Source organism: Lathyrus oleraceus, chromosome 6 (assembly GCF_024323335.1).
Source record: "Lathyrus oleraceus cultivar Zhongwan6 chromosome 6, CAAS_Psat_ZW6_1.0, whole genome shotgun sequence".
In the NCBI taxonomy this organism is placed as follows: Eukaryota; Viridiplantae; Streptophyta; class Magnoliopsida; order Fabales; family Fabaceae; genus Lathyrus; species Lathyrus oleraceus.
In genome coordinates this window covers 466,431,280-466,449,316 of record NC_066584.1, presented here as the reverse complement: position 1 = coordinate 466,449,316, position 18,037 = coordinate 466,431,280, and the positions used below count along the sequence as shown (strand labels likewise).

Genomic DNA, 18,037 nt, shown 5'->3' with positions numbered 1-18,037 from the left:
CATAAGGATACGTAGGCAGGAGATTGTTGTATCTTCGCAAGCACACTAATAAAAAACCTCCCCTTTCCCCTTTCTGAGGTTATCATCCATTTCTATTTTCAATATTTATAACCCGAAGATAACAAACAAACATAAATTAACACTCGAAACGCAAATTAGAACTAAAAGGTTCCCGTTGAGTACAACGGACGTGAGGGGTGTTAATACCTTCCCCTTGCGTAATCAACTCCCGAACCCGAATATGGTTGCGATGACCATTATTCAATTTCCTAAAGGTTTTATCGATATTTTCCTATTCCTTCACTGGGATAAATAAAGTTTGGTGGCGACTCTGTTCGAACATAAATATTTTCCGCGACCATCGTGAGGAATCGTATTTTTCGAGATGCGACAGATGGAGACTCTGCTGGGGACTAGCTCCAAGCAAAAGAGAGTGAAGCCTAATTTAGTTTAGTTGATGTATTGTGTTTTAATTTTTGTTTACTTGTTTGTTATTTATTCTGTTATTATTTTGTTGTCATAAGTATTATCTGGTGTTTTTATTGGCTATGTATTATTGGGGTTCTCTGGTTGGTGATACTTTGTGAGATAGACTCTCCACCAGAGTCTGAGAAAAAACCATAAGATTAAGTTGGTGGTTGCATAGTGGACGCCCACAAGGAGTCTTCCTTGTAGGGAAGATACGAAGACCCCGCCTAGAGGAGATTCTCTTGAGATATTGTTGCCCGACGAGTTTTCGTCACAATGATAGTATTCTCAAATTGGATCAATGACTCTAGGGACCTTTTAACCCATTATATCCGGTGGTTATGTAGTATTTACCTGAAAAGTCTCAGACTTATTGGGTTAATACGAAAGCCCCAATCAGATGAGATCTCTTGGGTGTATTACTACCTTACAATAATATTCCTAACCTCGATCTATGACTCTGAGAACCTTATTAGAACCTTGGACTCGAGATTTGTGTAGTATGGACCCACTAGGAGTCTTCCTCTTTGGGACCATACGAAGGCCTCACCCATACGAGACTCTTTTTGGGGATGTTATTGGCGGATGAGCTTTCGTCATGAAAATAACTTTCCTAAATAGGGATTGATGACTTTGGGAACCTCTTAACTTTAGCATCCTCCCAAAAGGGTTTTGTTTAGTAACCAAGGATACCTGCTCTCACGACCTGTATATTGACCTAGCTGTGGCATGCATAACATCATTCATAACATAACATTCATATTATTTTATTTCCAAGGAATCTGAGTGTCATGAGTTGCAAGGATTCAAGAAACATGAAATCAAGCAAAAGAAACATTTACTCTTTCAAGTTCAAAGATCCCGATCTAAGGAGCTTACGTGACTTGGTTTCTCAAATGCACCCGGTATACATAATCAACTTTGGGAAGAATTATGGCAATCTGCTCAGCATCCTCAACCAACGAGTAGACTATACAACTTTAATCACTTTGGCCCAATTCTATGACCTACCTTTAAGATACTTCACATTCCAAGACTTCCAGCTAGCACTAACGTTGGAAGAATTTGAGCGTTTTGTTAGGATTCCTATGAAGAACAAGCCATTATTTGAAGGGATAGATGAATCTTTGCCCCTTGAGATCATTGCTAGCACGCTTCACATGGATGAAAAGGAAGTAGAGGCTAACCTAGAGACCAAAGGGAATACCAAAGGATTTTTGCTAAGTTTTCTCTTCGAAAGAGCGCATACCCTATTAAAAGCAGAAAGTTGGGACACTTGTTACTCTGCTATTGCGTTAGCCATCTATGGTATCGTCCTGTTCCCGAATATGGATGGTTTCGTAGACATGGCTGCTATTTGCGTTTTCCTTACTGGAAACCCAGTACCTACCTTATTAGATGATGTTTACTATTACATGAGCCATATGTACACTAAGAAGAAAGGAATGATTGCTTGTTGTGCTCCTTTATTATATCAGTGGTTTCTAGAATATCTTCCGAAGACAGGTGCTTGGGTTGAACAGACAGATGTTAGTTGGCCTCAGAGATTGGGATCACTCCAATCCGAAGATATTTCTTGGTATTCCAAAGAATACATCAACATGGACATCATATTCAGCTGTGGGGATTTCCCTAATTTACCACTTATTGGAACTCAAGGATGTGTGAATGCTAACCCGATTCTATCACTAAGACAACTTGGCTACCCAATGGAAGGCCCTCCAGAAGCGAGGTCTTTGGAAGCTTTCTTGTTACTTGACTTTGGGGTTGAGAATCCTAGCTTATTCCAACGAATCAAAGAGGCTTGGAAGAATGTCAATCGAAAAGGGAAAGCCGATTTAGGGAGAGAAAATGGGATTACAAAAGAACCATATTTTCACTGGGTAAAGGAAAGGGTGGAGATGATCAAAATTCCATTTGTCATTCGGACACCTGTACCTCTTCCTGAACCTAAGCTCACCCACGTCCCTATTGAAGAAGTGGAGGAACTCAAGACCACCATGGCAAAGCTAGAAAAATAAAATGAAGAGTTGAAGACAAAACTCCAACAAACCATCAATGAGAAAAACACCACGAAGTGGGAGCTTGAGAGAAAGGATGCACAACTTCAGGCACATGTGGAAAAATTCAACAAAGAGGAGCATAAGAGGAAAAAGATCAAAGTGGGATTAGAACAAGCTGACCATTGTATAGATACTCTCAAGGGTCAATTATGATGAGCCCAGAAAGAATGTCAAGACAATGAGCGTTGGTGGTATCTAGCCACGAAGGAAAATAAGACAATAAGAGATACACTTGGGGCTCAGATAAAAGAACTCATAAATTCTGTTCATCAGGCAAAGGCAGAAGTAGATCAGGAACGTCGACTCAAGAATATTGCCACCGAAGCTTCTAGGGTTTCACCCATGCTATGGGAGGAGAAGTGTTGAGAAGTAAGAGATGCAAAAGAGCCTGCAAGCTATTGGAAGAACCAGCTAGAGTCATTGCACCAAGACAACTCCATATGGTTGAAAGAACGAGAGTATGTGATTGAAGATTATGAATCCTTTAAAAAGACGATAGACTTCTTGCAAGGAGATAAGGATAAGTTCCGTGCAAAGCTCGATGGGCTAGTGGGGTTCTGTAATTGGGCGGCTAAAGAATTACCATGGAAGTTAAGAGACGCAGTTGAAGAGTTGAAGGAAGATAGTACTCCTCCAGCCATAATCAGTTTCATTCTGCTCTATAAAGGGTTGCTGAAGAGATTCAATGAGGAACTAGAAGAGCTCCAAGCCAGAAAGCCTGCAGTTTAATTTTCTTATGTCTTATATTTTGTTCCTTTAACAAATGTATTTTGAACTATGGCCTTTTTGAACCCCTATGTTATGTACTTGAATGAATGGCGTTTAAAAATTACTCCATTATTGTTTTTCTAAGTATTTCATGATTCTTCGAATTACTAACAACTAATGAAACTCGAACGATTCCCTGAAAATAAAATACGCTTGACATTCGCATCTTCATTATGCATCACGTTTCATAAAAATTCAAAAAAACTTACCCAACCTTTTTACCCTTTATCCAACCACACTGACTAATCAACACCGATACGAGACGCAAAACAAATACAAGATGACGTTAGAGCAAGTTGAGGCTAACCAAATTACCATGAGGACAGACATCAATACGATCCAGGAGAAAATGGATCAGCTGTTGGAGACAATGCTCACAATTGCCCAAAGAGAGAGGATTGAGGAGGAAGAAGCTAGGGCAAAAAGGAATGATGGCACACCGGGTTTGAACCCCCAAGACGAGAGTTACGTCCCCACCAAGAAGAGATTGGTTCAGATACCGATAAGAGGAAAAGGAGACGGGGATCGTGCAGAACCTTCTGATACGTCTACTCATCATGGATCCGAAATTGGAGATGACCAGTACGATGCTTTCTATGTGCCTGATCAACCAATGCATAAGATACTTCTAGATCCTGCTGCAGATAGGCTCCATACTCTGGAAAAGAAGATCAAAGTTATAGAGGGGAATAATATCTTCGGCACTTCTGCCATGAACATGCGTTTGGTATCAAATTTAGTCATCCCGGCTAAATTTAAAACTCCTGATTTCGAGAAATACAAAGGACAGACTTGCCTAAGAAGTCACCTGGTAATGTACTTCAGGAAAATGGCTGCTCATACCGAAAACGACAAACTACTTGTACACTATTTCCAAGACAGTCTAAGTGGAGCATCTCTGAGATGGTACATGAGCTTAGAGCAAGGGCGAATTCAAAGCTGGGAGGATTTGGCCGACGCATTTCTCCGTCAATACAAATATAACTTAGATATGGCACCCGACTGAATGCAGTTACAAGGGATGGCTATGAAAGAAAATGAGTCATTTAAAGAATACGTCCAACGGTGGAGAGAGTTGGCTGCTCAGGTAGAGCCACCATTGTCTGAAAAGGAAGTGACCGGAATATTTGTGGACACCTTAAAGGACCCATTCTTTGATAGATTGGTGAGTAGTGCAACATCTGACTTCGCACATCTATTCACAATCGGAGATCGCATAGAAAAAGGGTTAAGGGAAGGAAAGATTCCAGGAGCTGTGGCAGCCCCTAGCGCATCGAAAAAGTATTCTGGAGGCTTCCCGAAGAAAAGAAAAGGTGAAACGAACGCTATATCCAGAGGCTATAAGGGGAAGCAACAGGCTTCATATGGCCAAGTCGCCGATGTGGTACCCATACCTTATCAACAGCCAATGCAGCAACAACAAGTGTATCAACCACAACATCAACAACATCATTATCAGCAAAACACTGCGCCACCAAGACAATTCAAGCCAAGACCTCCCAAAAGGCAACTTAATCCTCTACCAGTGCCTTATAGCCAAATATTCCCATATCTTCAAAAGGAGGGCCTTCTGACATTAAGGGAGCTAAAACCGGCTATTTTTCCATATCCACCCGGATACGATGCTAACGCCCATTGTGAGTTTCACATGGGAGCACCTGGTCATACCTTGGAGAATTGTTCCGCGTTCCAAAATCGGGTACAAGACTTGATTGAAGCAAAGTCCGTCTCCTTCACTCCAAGATGCCTGAACGTGAACACCAATCCTATGCCAACACATAAGGATGCTTCCGTCAGTGCCATTGAGGAGAACGATCAAGGTAAATTGATTCGTAAGGTTGAAGAGATTCAAACCCCTATCACCAGTATAGGAGCACAATTGCTGAAGAGTGGTCTAACCCCGGAGGAGCTAGTTACTGAAGAGAACAATAAAAAGTTAAGGAATTTTATATAACAAATGCTGGATCGAGGCGAGTTACAGATAAATTGCCGTGTCAAGAGCAAGCACCAAGAAGAGATAGTCGTGGTGGACATCCCTTATGATGAGGTTAATGTAGAAATACCTATAAGCCCATTGGTGATAGAGTTTCCAGCACCGTTCGCATATGAAGATGAGAAGGCGGTCCCGTGGATATATCAACCCATAGCTTTTAAGCAGGGGCAAGAAGACCAACCTTTGATGATCAACGAACTAAACGTCACCTCGATTATGGGGCCGACAGGAATAACACGTAGTGGCCTGTCGCACCTCGAAAAAATGGGGATACGACTTCAAAGCGAAGTGCGATCGCACGCTCGCAATGATGGACTGAACAGAGTCGCCAGCGAACTTTATTTATTCCCAAAAATGGGAAAGGGAAAATATCGATAAAACCCCTAAAAGAAAGGATAAGATATAGTCATCGCAACCAATATCAGGGTTCGGGAGTCGATTACGCAAGGGGAAGGTATTAGCACCCCTCACGTTCGTTGTACTCAACGGGAACCATTAGGTTAGTTGTGTGTGTTAGTGTTAGTTGAAATATTAGGCTTTTCGAATTATTAGGTGGGAAAGAAAGAAAGGATGAGAAGAGATTGTTTTTTTGGATTTTTGACGAAGGACTAAACCTAAGTTTTTTATTAGTGGGCCTGACAAGATTTAAAAATCCTGCTCCTACGTATCTCAAAAGAGAAATCAAGGCTTACGTAGTTCTGGGTAGAAAAATGTTTGTTTGTTGGTCGATTTTAGCGAAAGTTATACTGTATTAATCGACGAAAACATTGTTTTACCCAAAACAGATGAGGAGTGGACGCATACCACACATCGAACGGATTTATAAATCTACATTCGGAAAAACGTCACTTATCTCGACTCAACAATCGTGGCCGAAACATTGTTTTGTATCACTTAAGACAAGATACCTTTCGTTTATGAAAGAAGGTTTTTGATTAATCGCACGGCGGCGAGAAAAGAGTTCGATTGGTTGGATGTATTTTGAGTGACGGCGAGAGCTTGGATGAGCGAGATATACATCTCGAATCCTAGCCTCAGGAGTGCACGGTATACACCATGTTCCATTTCCATCTTTATTGGCAAAAGTGTTTAATAGAGATTAAGTATTTTTAGGTTTGATTGAGAAAGGGTTTGAAGAAACCGCATTGACAATTTTAGACGATGGCAAGAGTTAAGATTGGCGAGGCATCCGCCTCGAATCTTAATCTCAGGAGTGCACGGTATACACCATGTTCCGTTTCCATCTTTATTGAAAAAGGTTAAGATAGGAATTAAGTATTTTGGAGTTTGAAAGACGAGTACTTATGACTTGAAAGCTCTTACAGCTTGGGTCTAGTACTCGGGACTACGTCTGGACATTCCACCCAGGCAGCCTATTTCTTTCCAATATTGCTAAGAAAATGATTCGAATATTTACGAATGTTTTGGAAGGAAGACGAATATTTATGGCTTGCAAGCTCTTACAGCTTGAGCCTAATATTCGGGATTATAACTGGATATTCCATCCAGGACAATCTTTTTCTTCACGTTTTAATTAGAAAACGATTTGAATATTAGAGTGTGGAAGGGAAGACGAATATTTATGGCCTGCAAGCTCTTACAGCTTAAACCTAATATTCGGGATTACGACTGGATATTCCATCCAGGTAATCTTTTTCTTCCAACTTTAGTAAGAAAATGGTTTAAATATTTATAAATATTTTGGAGAGAAGACGAATATTTACGGCTTGCAAGCTCTTACAGCTTGAGCCTAATATTCGGGATTATAACTGGATATTCCATCCAGGATAATCTTTTTCTTCACGCTTTAGAAAAGGGTTTGAATATTATGTTTGATTTCTGAAATGATCTTGAAATGATTCATATTATTTTTGGAATGTATTTTGAAATTGAGGAAAGTTGAAATTGATTTTGAAATCGAATGAAATTTGGGTATGATTATTTACACGTGTAAAAGTATAGATATGGGTACTAATAACCTAACTAAATTAGTTAACACACAAAAATCGACTAATCGAATAAAATAGTATCAGAAATTCAACCATTAATTAAATCTAAAAGGTAAACATTTAAAGATACAAACAACTAAATATTGATTAAATTAAATTGATAAAAATTTAAAATAAAAATAAAAAGTAGAAGTTATATACAAAATTAAATAAAATGGTAAGCATAACAAATAGAAACATAAAGATTTGCTATCCACAAGTATCGAACCCACTCCACTAAAGGCAATGAAAGTACTCTCTCTCCACTAGGCCATTCATCATTATTTATAATTTTTATGACAACTGAAATATATAAACCAGAATACGTTAAAGTATGAATTAAAATAAAAATTCAAATGGGGTGGTCTATTAATGGACGATTAATTAAAATAAACGGAGGAATCCCAAACGTGACCCTAGCCGCCTGGCTGTTGGGTGGGAATAGCAAAGTTTAATTGCCAATAATACTAGCAGACCAAAGTAAATGACAAATTGTAAAAAAACTAGACAGTCATTTAATTGGGTTTTAAATACTTGTTTTAAAAAATAAATAAAAGGAAAGGAAACGGGTGGCACAAATCTCAAAAGATTCGTCATCTTCCTCACGAAGACAAGAAACAAGCTCTCGATCTCACTCACTCTCTCAACTTCTCTCTAAACCTCGTTTTTATTATTTTGAATCTAATCCACCTCAAACTCACATCATCTCTCCATTGCTCACATCAGCCTCACGACACTACCCAGGAAAAGGCACAAATCCATGGTTTCAAAAGAGCATCGAGTAAGAATCTCACCTTCGACGGTGACGACTGCGACGACGGCGAGCTCGGATCTTCCTTCTTTCTCCAAGTTTTTCAGGTTCTTCTCTTTTGCTATTTGAAGTGATTAAGATTTTCCGTGGCTGCCCAGATTAGGATTAGGGTTTTCTGCTATGTTTGAATTTAGGATTTTCGTTTCTTGTTTGCCTCCGATTTTTTCGTTTTTTTTCTTCTCAATCTCACCTTCCCTTTTTATATCCAGCAGATTAGGGTTTGGGGTTGTTGTATGGTAAATTGAAACAAGTATCTCTGCGAAGTCCTTTTGGTGGACTCAGTTTGGATCGGTCTCTTTGATGCTTGGATTTGGAAAAGGTAACATGAACCCATGCTTTTCTTTGAATTTTGTCTCAACTCCATTTTGGGATATTTTTCAAAATTTACTGCTTTGGCTAATTGCTTTATGTTTTACTACAGTGAATTCGGTGAAAACATGAGGAGCTTTTGTTTTTCACATGGCTTTGGTTTTACTGCATCCAACACGGTTTGACTTCTGCAATTTGATGTATCATAATGACCTTGTAGGATACACTCATCATTCTGGTTTTGGTTTGTAGCATTATAGCTCCGATGTTTATTGCAAAAGCTTGGGTTTGAATCATGCTTACATTCAGTTGAAGCTGTTCAATATATTCTAGAATTTCTGTTTAGAAATAAAAAATGATTGCAGAGAACAATTCAGTGATTCACCATAATTTGGACAGTGACAATGCTAAATAACTTTTTGATTGTTTTAACTCTTCCATGACTTAAGATGGCATTATTCCTTCATCTAGTTGTCTTTTAAAAATGGAACTTTTGGACTTTGTCTTCAATTATGCAAATAGTCTCTATCAACCAATCGCTCGTGTTTTTTGTTTAATCGGGTGCAGCAAAAACGTGTCTATGATCTAAGGCAGTTAATCTTAACTAGAGACGATGAAAGTTGTTCTCAACACATATTACAGTGAGTGCCTTTGAATTCGAATGCTGTTGGAGTTAATCGTTAATTTTTTGCATGTGTATTTGAGTAATATTAGCTGACAGTTCCTTTAGCCAAAGCCTAAATCTTTCTGTCCAACTGTGCATTTCATGTTTCTGACTGAAATTTTCATAAAGCTCGCTGATCCTGGTAGCAAGTTTTGCAAGTGGTTTTGATGTAAGAGAGAAGATTGTTTCTAGAAGCTTGGACTGATGTTGTACTGCTTTTCCTTTGCTATTTGCAGGTTTTACTTGGAATGTGTGTGGAGTATTATCATTGCAAACTCGTAGTGCTATGGATCCGTAGGTAATATTGCATTCTTGGCTTGATGCAATGTTGTTAAGATTGGAATTGTAGATTATTATGCTTTAGTTTTGGTTTATCATTTATATTTGTGTATGACCATTTGATGTTGGATCTGTTTTGGACAGGAAGTTTTCCACAATCAACGTCCATGTTGCAGGTCACGTTTGGCATTGATGATGGTCCAATCAATCCGGAAATCTAATGTATCTTATATTGAATCTTCCATAGATAAATTGACAACACTGTTTTTGGATGCTTCTTCGCATCGCATTGGTTCTTTATTTTTAAGGTTAAAGCTGGATTTGAACTTCATATCCAAACCACATATTCAGCAAGCATGTCATGTGTTGCAACAATTAAATCAACTTGAGTTTCGATAGGTGTGGTCCGGCCATGATGCTGAAGTTTGTAGAAACAATGGCTGCATCAACAAAACAGTTGCTTTCCACTTGATCAGATATTACTTGTGCAGGTTTATGTTGCACATGAGTACATTCGCGACATAACCCATGATTAACAGCATCAGAGATTGCATTTGACAAATGCTGCTTGTCGGAACAGCGAGGCCGTCAGAATCTCCATAGTGATCAATAATCTTCTTCACTTGTGATATACAGTCAGAGAGGGCCTTCACTTCCTCCGCAACCAAGTGGCTACAGTGCTAGATAGAGCTTTCATTTGAGTCATTAAAAGGTGTACTGAAACCATGTGTTTGGTCAGAAGATTTAAGTGATGTAATACTTGTACTCAAACCCATCAATGCCATGAGTATTTTCAGTTTTCTGTAATGGAAATTGAAATACAGTTCTACATCCATTGGTGTTATCTTTTGACATGCTTCAACTAGAACATCTAGAGCCATGAGCTCGATGGAAGTTATCTTTTCATCTTTTTTATCTTCAATATATTAACTTCATAGAGAACTCTATCAATGTTTATCTCTTTTACATCCTTGCAATGTGGGCGGGGGACTGAACCTGGAAAATGTTCCATTTTTCCCCTTTTTCCAAAAGTGACAAAGCAATACAAAATTCTTCACAAGCTTTTGCCTTGTGATGTCTGCAAGACAACGTATGAATCTCCCATGTAGAATTTCCCATATTCAGATTTGGGCAACGGAACCGGTTGAAAATTCTCAATCCTCCATATTTCAGTTCCTAATCTTTGACCCACTCCATGGAATGTAGGATCCAAAACCTTTGTAGTGTTAGACATAGCTAGATGCTCTAATTTCAAGAACATCACCCCAATTTCCTTTTGAAGCATAAATGTTTGACAATAACACATGGGAACCGTCGTGGTCAGGATGAAGCTGGATGATGATTTGGCATATTAATTGGAATTAGTTTTTGGTAGTTTTGGAGTGAGTTCGATTTGGTCCCAATGTCCATTCCGTAAATTTGTAAGCTTAGAAAAATCTCATGATTTGTAATGAATATAACCCTGGATGTGAATGAAAATTGGTGTCCTTGTAGCAAGTCCAAAATCTTTCTTTGTATCTTAGAGACTTCATGTATTCATGTGATGAGATGTTTTTTTTATTATAAGTTATTCATATGCCATGTACGTGGATGATTATGATTGGATGAATGAACGAAGTAATCGAACTATGAATGAGTATGTGGAAATTCTTGAATATGAATGGAATATTTTTCAATGTGAATGAAGAAAATATGAATGTAAATTTGGAATGTGAAAAAAACGTAAAAAAAAAATATGAAATAGTTAACATGAACATGAATGAAGGGTATGAAGGTGAATGAAGAAAGAATGCAAACGAGTGATTGATGGGGAAAACTTTTCAGGGCCAAAATCGGGGTATGACATGGCCGAGTGTTCGCGCCAAGAACTGCTGACACTTCTGCAAAGGCTAAAGGGAAGGAAGTTGTCCAGATCCCCGTCCCTAATCAAGAAATGCAAGACATGCACCTGTCTCCTAAAGCTGCAGTCACTCGTGAAGAGGCTGAGGAATTTCTGAGGATAATCAAGAAGAGTGATTATAAAGTGGTGGACCAACTGAATCAAACACCTTCAAAAATCTCTATGTTATCTTTATTGCTCAACTCAGAAGCACACATGAATTCGTTGTTGAAAGTATTGAGCGCCGCTCATATCACGAAAGACATAACGATAAAACAGTTTGACGACGTGATAGCTTGTGTGACCACTGGGAATTTTTTGGGTTTTAACGATGATGAACTGCCAGTCGAGGGAAAGAACCATAACAAGGCCCTGCATATCTCCTTGAAATGCATAGACACTATACTATCAAGGGTATTAGTGGATACAGGTTCCTCACCGAATGTCATACCGAAGACAACTTTGATGAAGCTGCCAATGGAAAGGATAAGTATGAAGACCAACACCCTAATCATAAAGGAATTTGATGGCTCAAGGCGAGCAGTGATAGGAGAAGTTGACTTACCAACCAAGATAGGTCCAACTATTTTCAATATCACGTTCCAGGTCATGGACATACATCTCGGTTATAGTTGCCTACTTGGGAGACCCTGGATTCACTCCGCAGGCGCTGTCACCTCCACTCTGCATCAAAAGCTAAAATTCATTACAAATGACAAGATGATTGTGATTGGAGGAAAGGAGGATATCTTGGTTAGCCACTCGACATCTTTCCGATATATCGAGGTGGATGGCGAGATAACTGAGACACCATTCCAATCCTTGGAAGTGGTAAATATGATGGCCATCCAACAGACATTGGAGACCCCAAAATCGGGACCATCCATGGCTTCGTGGCAAGGAGCTAAGGCTGTTATGGAAAGTGAAAATGCTCAAGATTGGGGAAAAATGGTGGAAGTGAAAGAGAAACGAGACAAGTTTGGCCTGGGGTATGACCCGTCATCAAATAAAGCCGGTAACCAACATGACAAAGAGCAGATTCCTTCGGTAGAGAAAACGTTCGCCCGCGCTGGCCACATTTTTGGCAAACAGGTGGCAATGATCAGTAATGAAGATCGCAAAGAGGGGGTGTCTAGCTGGATGCGACAAGCCGCACCTAATGAAGAGCTGACAAACCGGAAGGCTATGGAAGTTCCCCAAATTTTTCAAAAGTAATTTTATCATTTTAGACAAAACCCTATGCTCTGCCCAAGGCACAGTGGCGTGTTGTAGGGCCTCCTTTATCTTTTTCAAGAGTTTTTATCATTAATGAAATGGGAATTTGCATCCAAATTTTTGTTCCTTTCCTTTCGTTTTTTTTATTATTACAAAAATGGCATCAATTTTTATGCACGCACTTTCTAAATAAACTGCATAAATCATAACATGCAGAAACACCACCGAGACCATTGATAACAACACTGCTAAGGTCCAATATGATTTTGATTGTCCAATCTACCAAGCTGAAGATGAAGCGGGGGAAGATTGCGAACTCCATGAAGAGTTGGCCAGATTACTCAGACAAGAAGAGAAGGTCATTCAACCACACCTGGAGGACGTTGAAGTTGTCAATCTAGGAACAGAAGAAGATAAGAGAGAAGTAAGGGTAGGCTCCGCACTTCAAGATACAGTGAAGACAAGATTGATAGAGCTCCTCCACGAATATGATGACATGTTTGCATGGTCATACCAAGACATGCCCGAATTAGACACTGATATCGTGACCCACAAGCTTCCCCTTAAAGAAGAATGCTCTGCCGTCAAACAAAAGCTAAGAAGAACTCGACCAAATATGGCTCTCAAGATCAGAGAAGAGGTGAGAAAGCAGTTTGACGCTGGTTTCCTGGAAGTCGCTAAGTACCCACAATGGGTTGCCAACATTGTACTGGTGCCGAAAAAAGATGGGAAAGTCCGCATGTGCGTAGACTACCAAGACTTAAACAGAGCCAGTCCCAAAGACGATTCCCCATTACCTCACATTGATGTATTGGTGGATAACATATCTCAGTTCTCCGTATTTTCCTTTATGGATGGCTTCTCTAGATACAACCAAATTAAAATGGATCCCGAAGACATGGAGAAAACCACGTTCATTACCCCTTGGGGCACCTTTTGTTACAAAGTAATGCCGTTTGGATTAAAAAACGCTGGGGAAACATATCAACGTGCCATGGTGACTCTCTTTCACGACATGATTCATGAAGAGATTGAGGTGTATGTTGACGACATGATTGCCAAGTCCTAGACAGAAGAAGAACATATCACTAACCTGAGGAAACTGTTTGCTCGTTTGAGGAAGTTTAGATTGAGACTTAATCCTAACAAATGCACATTTGAGGTTCGATCTGGGAAGCTTTTAGGCTTTGTCGTAAGCCGAAATGGAATTGAAGTAGATCCCGACAAGGTTCGAGCCATTCAAAACATGCATGCACCAAGGACTGAGAAGGAGGTTCGTGGTTTCTTAGGGAGATTAAATTACATCGCCAGGTTTATCTCTCACCTTACTGTCACATGTAAACCAATATTCAAGCTTCTAAGGAAGAATCAAGGCGTGGAGTGGAATGATGACTGCCAAATAGCCTTCGATAAAATCAAAGAATACTTGCAAGAGCCACCGATTCTGATGCCCCCTGCAGAAGGGAGACCTCTCATCATATATTTAAACGTGCTCGACGAGTCCATGGGTTGTGTATTGGGACAACAAGATGAGACTGGTAGAAAAGAGCATGCCATCTATTATCTGAGCAAGAAATTTAATGATTGCGAGACCAGATATTCATTACTCGAGAAGACTTGTTGTGCACTCGCATGGGCTGCTAAGCGTCTCAGGCAGTACATGCTAACTCATACAACTTGGTTAATATCTAAAATGGATCCCATCAAGTACATATTCGAGAAACCAGCTCTCACTGGTAGAATTGCCCGGTGGCAGATGTTGTTGTCAGAATACGATATTCAATATGTTGCGCAAAAGGCGATTAAAGGAAGTATATTAGCAGACCATCTCGCTCATCAATTGTTGGAGGATTACCAACCGTTGAAGTTTGACTTCCCAGATGAGAACATCATGGCCATTAAGGATGCTGAAGACTCCGAACTAGAGGAGAGCCTTGAGCCAAAAGCAGGCTGGACTCTCATGTTCGATGGCGCCTCAAACGCAATAGGCGATGGAATTGGGGCAGTGCTGATGTCTCCCAAGAATTTCCATCCACCGTTCACCTCAAAGCTCTGTTTTACCTGCACAAATAACATGGCCGAGTATGAAGCTTGCATATTAGGGTTGGAAGAAGCTATTGAGCTTAAAATTAAGATACTAGAAGTATTCGGCGATTCCGCTCTAGTGATACATCAGATCAGAGGTGATTGGGAAACAAGACATGCTAACCTGATTCCATACCGGGATTATGTGCTGAAGCTACTCTTAAAGTTCGACAAAATCACTTTCTCTCATATTCCTCGAGAAGAGAATCAGATGGCATATGCCTTAGCAACTTTGGCTTCCATGTACAAATTAATATGGCCCAATCATCAGCCTCACATTGAAATTAGGCGTTTTGACGAACCTGCACATTGCCTGACGACAGCAGAAGAGCCAGATGGTAAACCCTGGTTCTTTGATATCAAACAGTATCTGGAGAAGCGGGAATATCCGGCAGAGGCTTCCAGCCTTGACAAAAGGACCCTCCGGAGGTTGGCATCAAAGTTCCTCTTGAACGGGGAGGTGTTGTACAAGCAAAACTATGACATGGTTTTATTAAGGTGTGTGGACAAACACGAAGCTGATCAGCTTGTGAGGGACATACACGAAGGGTCCTTTGGTACGCACGCAAATGGGCATGCCATGGCAAAGAAAATACTAAGGGCAGGTTACTAATGGTTAACGATGGAAGCCGACTGTTATCATTACACTAGAGCATGCTACAAATGCCAAATCTATGCAGACAAGATACATGTACCGCCTACCCCGCTGAACGTTATAGCATCACCTTGTCCTTTCTCTATGTGGGGCATCGACATGATTGGAAGGATAGAACCCAAAGCATCAAATGGACACAGATTTATCTTGGTGGCCATAGATTACTTTACCAAATGGGTGGAAGCCGCATCTTATGCGAATGTCACAAAGCATGTAGTCGCCCATTTCTTAAAAAACAACATCATATGTCGATATGGGATTTCCAACAAAATCATCATTGATAATGGGTCCAATCTCAACAACAAGACCATGTAGGAGTTATGCACAACGTTCAAGATCGAGCATCACAACTCATCACCCTATCGACCTAAGATGAATGAGGTTGTTAAAGTTGCGAATAAAAATATCAAGAAAATCATCCAAAATATGGTTGTCACGTACAAGGATTGACATGAGATGTTACCTTTTGTGTTACATGGCTATCGCACGTCAGTACGAACTTCAACAGGGGCAACCCCTTATTCCTTGGTATACGACATGGAAGCAGTTCTCCCTATAGAAGTGGAGATCCCCTCGATGAGAGTCTTGATGGAGGCTAAGCTAGACGAGGCAGAATGGGTTCAATCAAGGTACGACGAGCTCAACCTTATTGAGGAGAAACACTTGAAAGCGTTAGGCCACAATCAACTTTATCAACGACGTCTTAAGAAGGCATTCGACAAGAAAGTTCGTCCCAGGGTGTTTCAAGAAGGAGACTTGGTGCTGAAGAAAATCTTGCCTATTCACAAGGACTCCAAATTATGAAGGTCCATTTGTGGTGGTTAGAGCCTTTTCCGGAGGCGCTCTAATTCTAGCAACTATGAACGGTGATGAGTTGTCACTTCCCACCAAGACTGATGCTGTTAAAAAATACTTCGCCTAAAAAAGTGGAATAATAAAAGCCGCTAAATTGAAAACCTGAAAAGGCGATTTAGGCAAAAATGGCTATCCCGGTGGATTGAAAACCCGAAAGGGCGTTCCAGGCAAAAATTAGGGATGAAAATAAAAGAATAAAGCCGCTGAGTTGAAAACCTGAAAGGGCGATTCAGGCAAAAATGGGCATCCCGGTGGATCGAAAACCCAAAAGGGCGGTCCAGGCAAAAGTTAGGGATTAATTCAAAGGCGAAGAGCTGTACTTTTAGGTGTCTAACATATCCCTCGAAGACAAAGAATCAATCTAACTCACTTTTCAAAAGCAGGGTGCTTGGACTATCAAAGACATAAAGATCATAGCAGTGTGGAAACTCAATAAGAACTCAATTTTCATTGCCATTTTGTTTCTATGCATAGTAATTACCTCATTAAGGAATTGCATCTTTATGTACAATCTCCCATTTAAGGGTCAAATCAATAAAAGAGAAGTTTTCTCAACAAAAGTGTGCCCAAATCATTTTTGTATTTTGTCTGTTTATTTGCAAAACACCTTTATTTTTGATAAACATCACTCTTAAAACTATTGGAGAAAATAAAACACATGTTTGAATAAAGTGATAAAATTGCTTTTGAAACAGTAAACGGACGAATCCTTTAGTCTCCAAGTTCATTCTTGTTTTTCATAGAGGTGTAGGATTATTTGCAGACACCTATGTTCCTTTCAACCACTAATTCACACCTCTCATAAATGTACTCATGGTATAGCCAAATCGGGGCAAGGCTCCATTGCATTTCCAGCAGAAACACTAATAAATCATGGGTGGAGTATCGCATGTTGAGAAGTCTAAACCCTTCAGTGACTTGGAGCAACCCAAATATATTCTTAAAATCACCTAGTGGGGCATCAAAACTTGATCTTCATTAGTCACCCCAATAACAAAAGTCCACACTATTAGCATCATTCCCCAAAGCAAAAAACGTCTTAATCGGGGCATATCCCAATTGCCCATTTGCATACCCGCATACATCACATGCGCCATATACATCAATTACATGCATAATCTTCCTACCAAATAGGAAAATTCACCAAGAAATAATCATACCAATCATAGGCATACATGTGCATAGCCTTATACGATTCACATTCCTACATACATATCCTAAATATCCCCAGCAAAATTGCATACTTACATACATCCCATGCATCATCCCATGCATGGAATTCCTACCTAAAGTGGAACATCACACAAGAATCAAATATAAAATATCAGGATCCAAGGTCATTTGTGAATATCTTAGACATTCCTCATTTCCAAATAAAGTTATTTTCCTGCATGTGCTCGTGGAATTATTTCTCAGCAAATCATTGTTCAACTTTATGATTAAAAATGATATTTCCAGCATTTTTCTTTACAATCATTGCTCCCCAAGCAGAGGTTACCCTAAAGAGTCTCTTATGAGCTTTTCCCCTGCAGAGCATTTCTAGTAAATCTCCCTCAAAAGGAGTCTTTTCTTAAATATTTCCCCCAACAGAAAAACATTTGAGATACTGCTTCATTTATCTGAAGAATCTCACTTTTACTATTTGAGATGCTGCTTCATCAATATGAAGAGTCTCATTTCAGGTTTTTTTAGAGATACTCCTCTAATATCCTCGGAGAGTCTTGTTAGACTATGGCACGGATCTAGAAGGAGGGGTTGAATAGATCCCAATTAAAAACTTGAGTCGGCGCCACCAATTTAAAAGAAAATTGGTTTTAAAAATTGTTTTAAGTGCGGAAGCAGCCGAGGAAAATTTTAGTCTAAAACGAACCGTTATTGGAAAACCGGATATGCGTTAAGCTGATGGAGTAGAGATAAAATGAAATACAAATTACTACACTATTTGCACACTCAATTGATATATTTCACTAACTAGCAAGCCTAGTTCCAATGATCCAAAATACCA

At 39.7% G+C, this 18,037-nt stretch overlaps 1 protein-coding gene across 1 annotated transcript; it reads left to right on the top strand.

Moving 5' to 3' along the window:
* The first annotated feature begins 1,283 nt into the window (after window positions 1-1,283).
* On the top strand, window positions 1,284-3,260 carry LOC127096271 (uncharacterized). The gene is made up of 2 exons (XM_051034864.1): window positions 1,284-2,282; window positions 3,024-3,260. The coding sequence occupies exons 1-2, from the start codon at window positions 1,284-1,286 to the stop codon at window positions 3,258-3,260; spliced, it is 1,236 nt and encodes a 411-aa protein (XP_050890821.1).
* The last annotated feature ends 14,777 nt before the right edge of the window (window positions 3,261-18,037 follow it).

Bases quoted from the DNA above. Each gene is read 5' to 3' on its own strand.
- LOC127096271 (XM_051034864.1), top strand. From the start codon at position 1,284: ATGAAATCAAGCAAAAGAAACATTTACTCTTTCAAGTTCAAAGATCCC. The intron at 2,283-3,023 runs GTCAATCGAAAA...TCCTTTAAAAAG, and splicing joins TCAAAGAGGCTTGGAAGAAT to ACGATAGACTTCTTGCAAGG.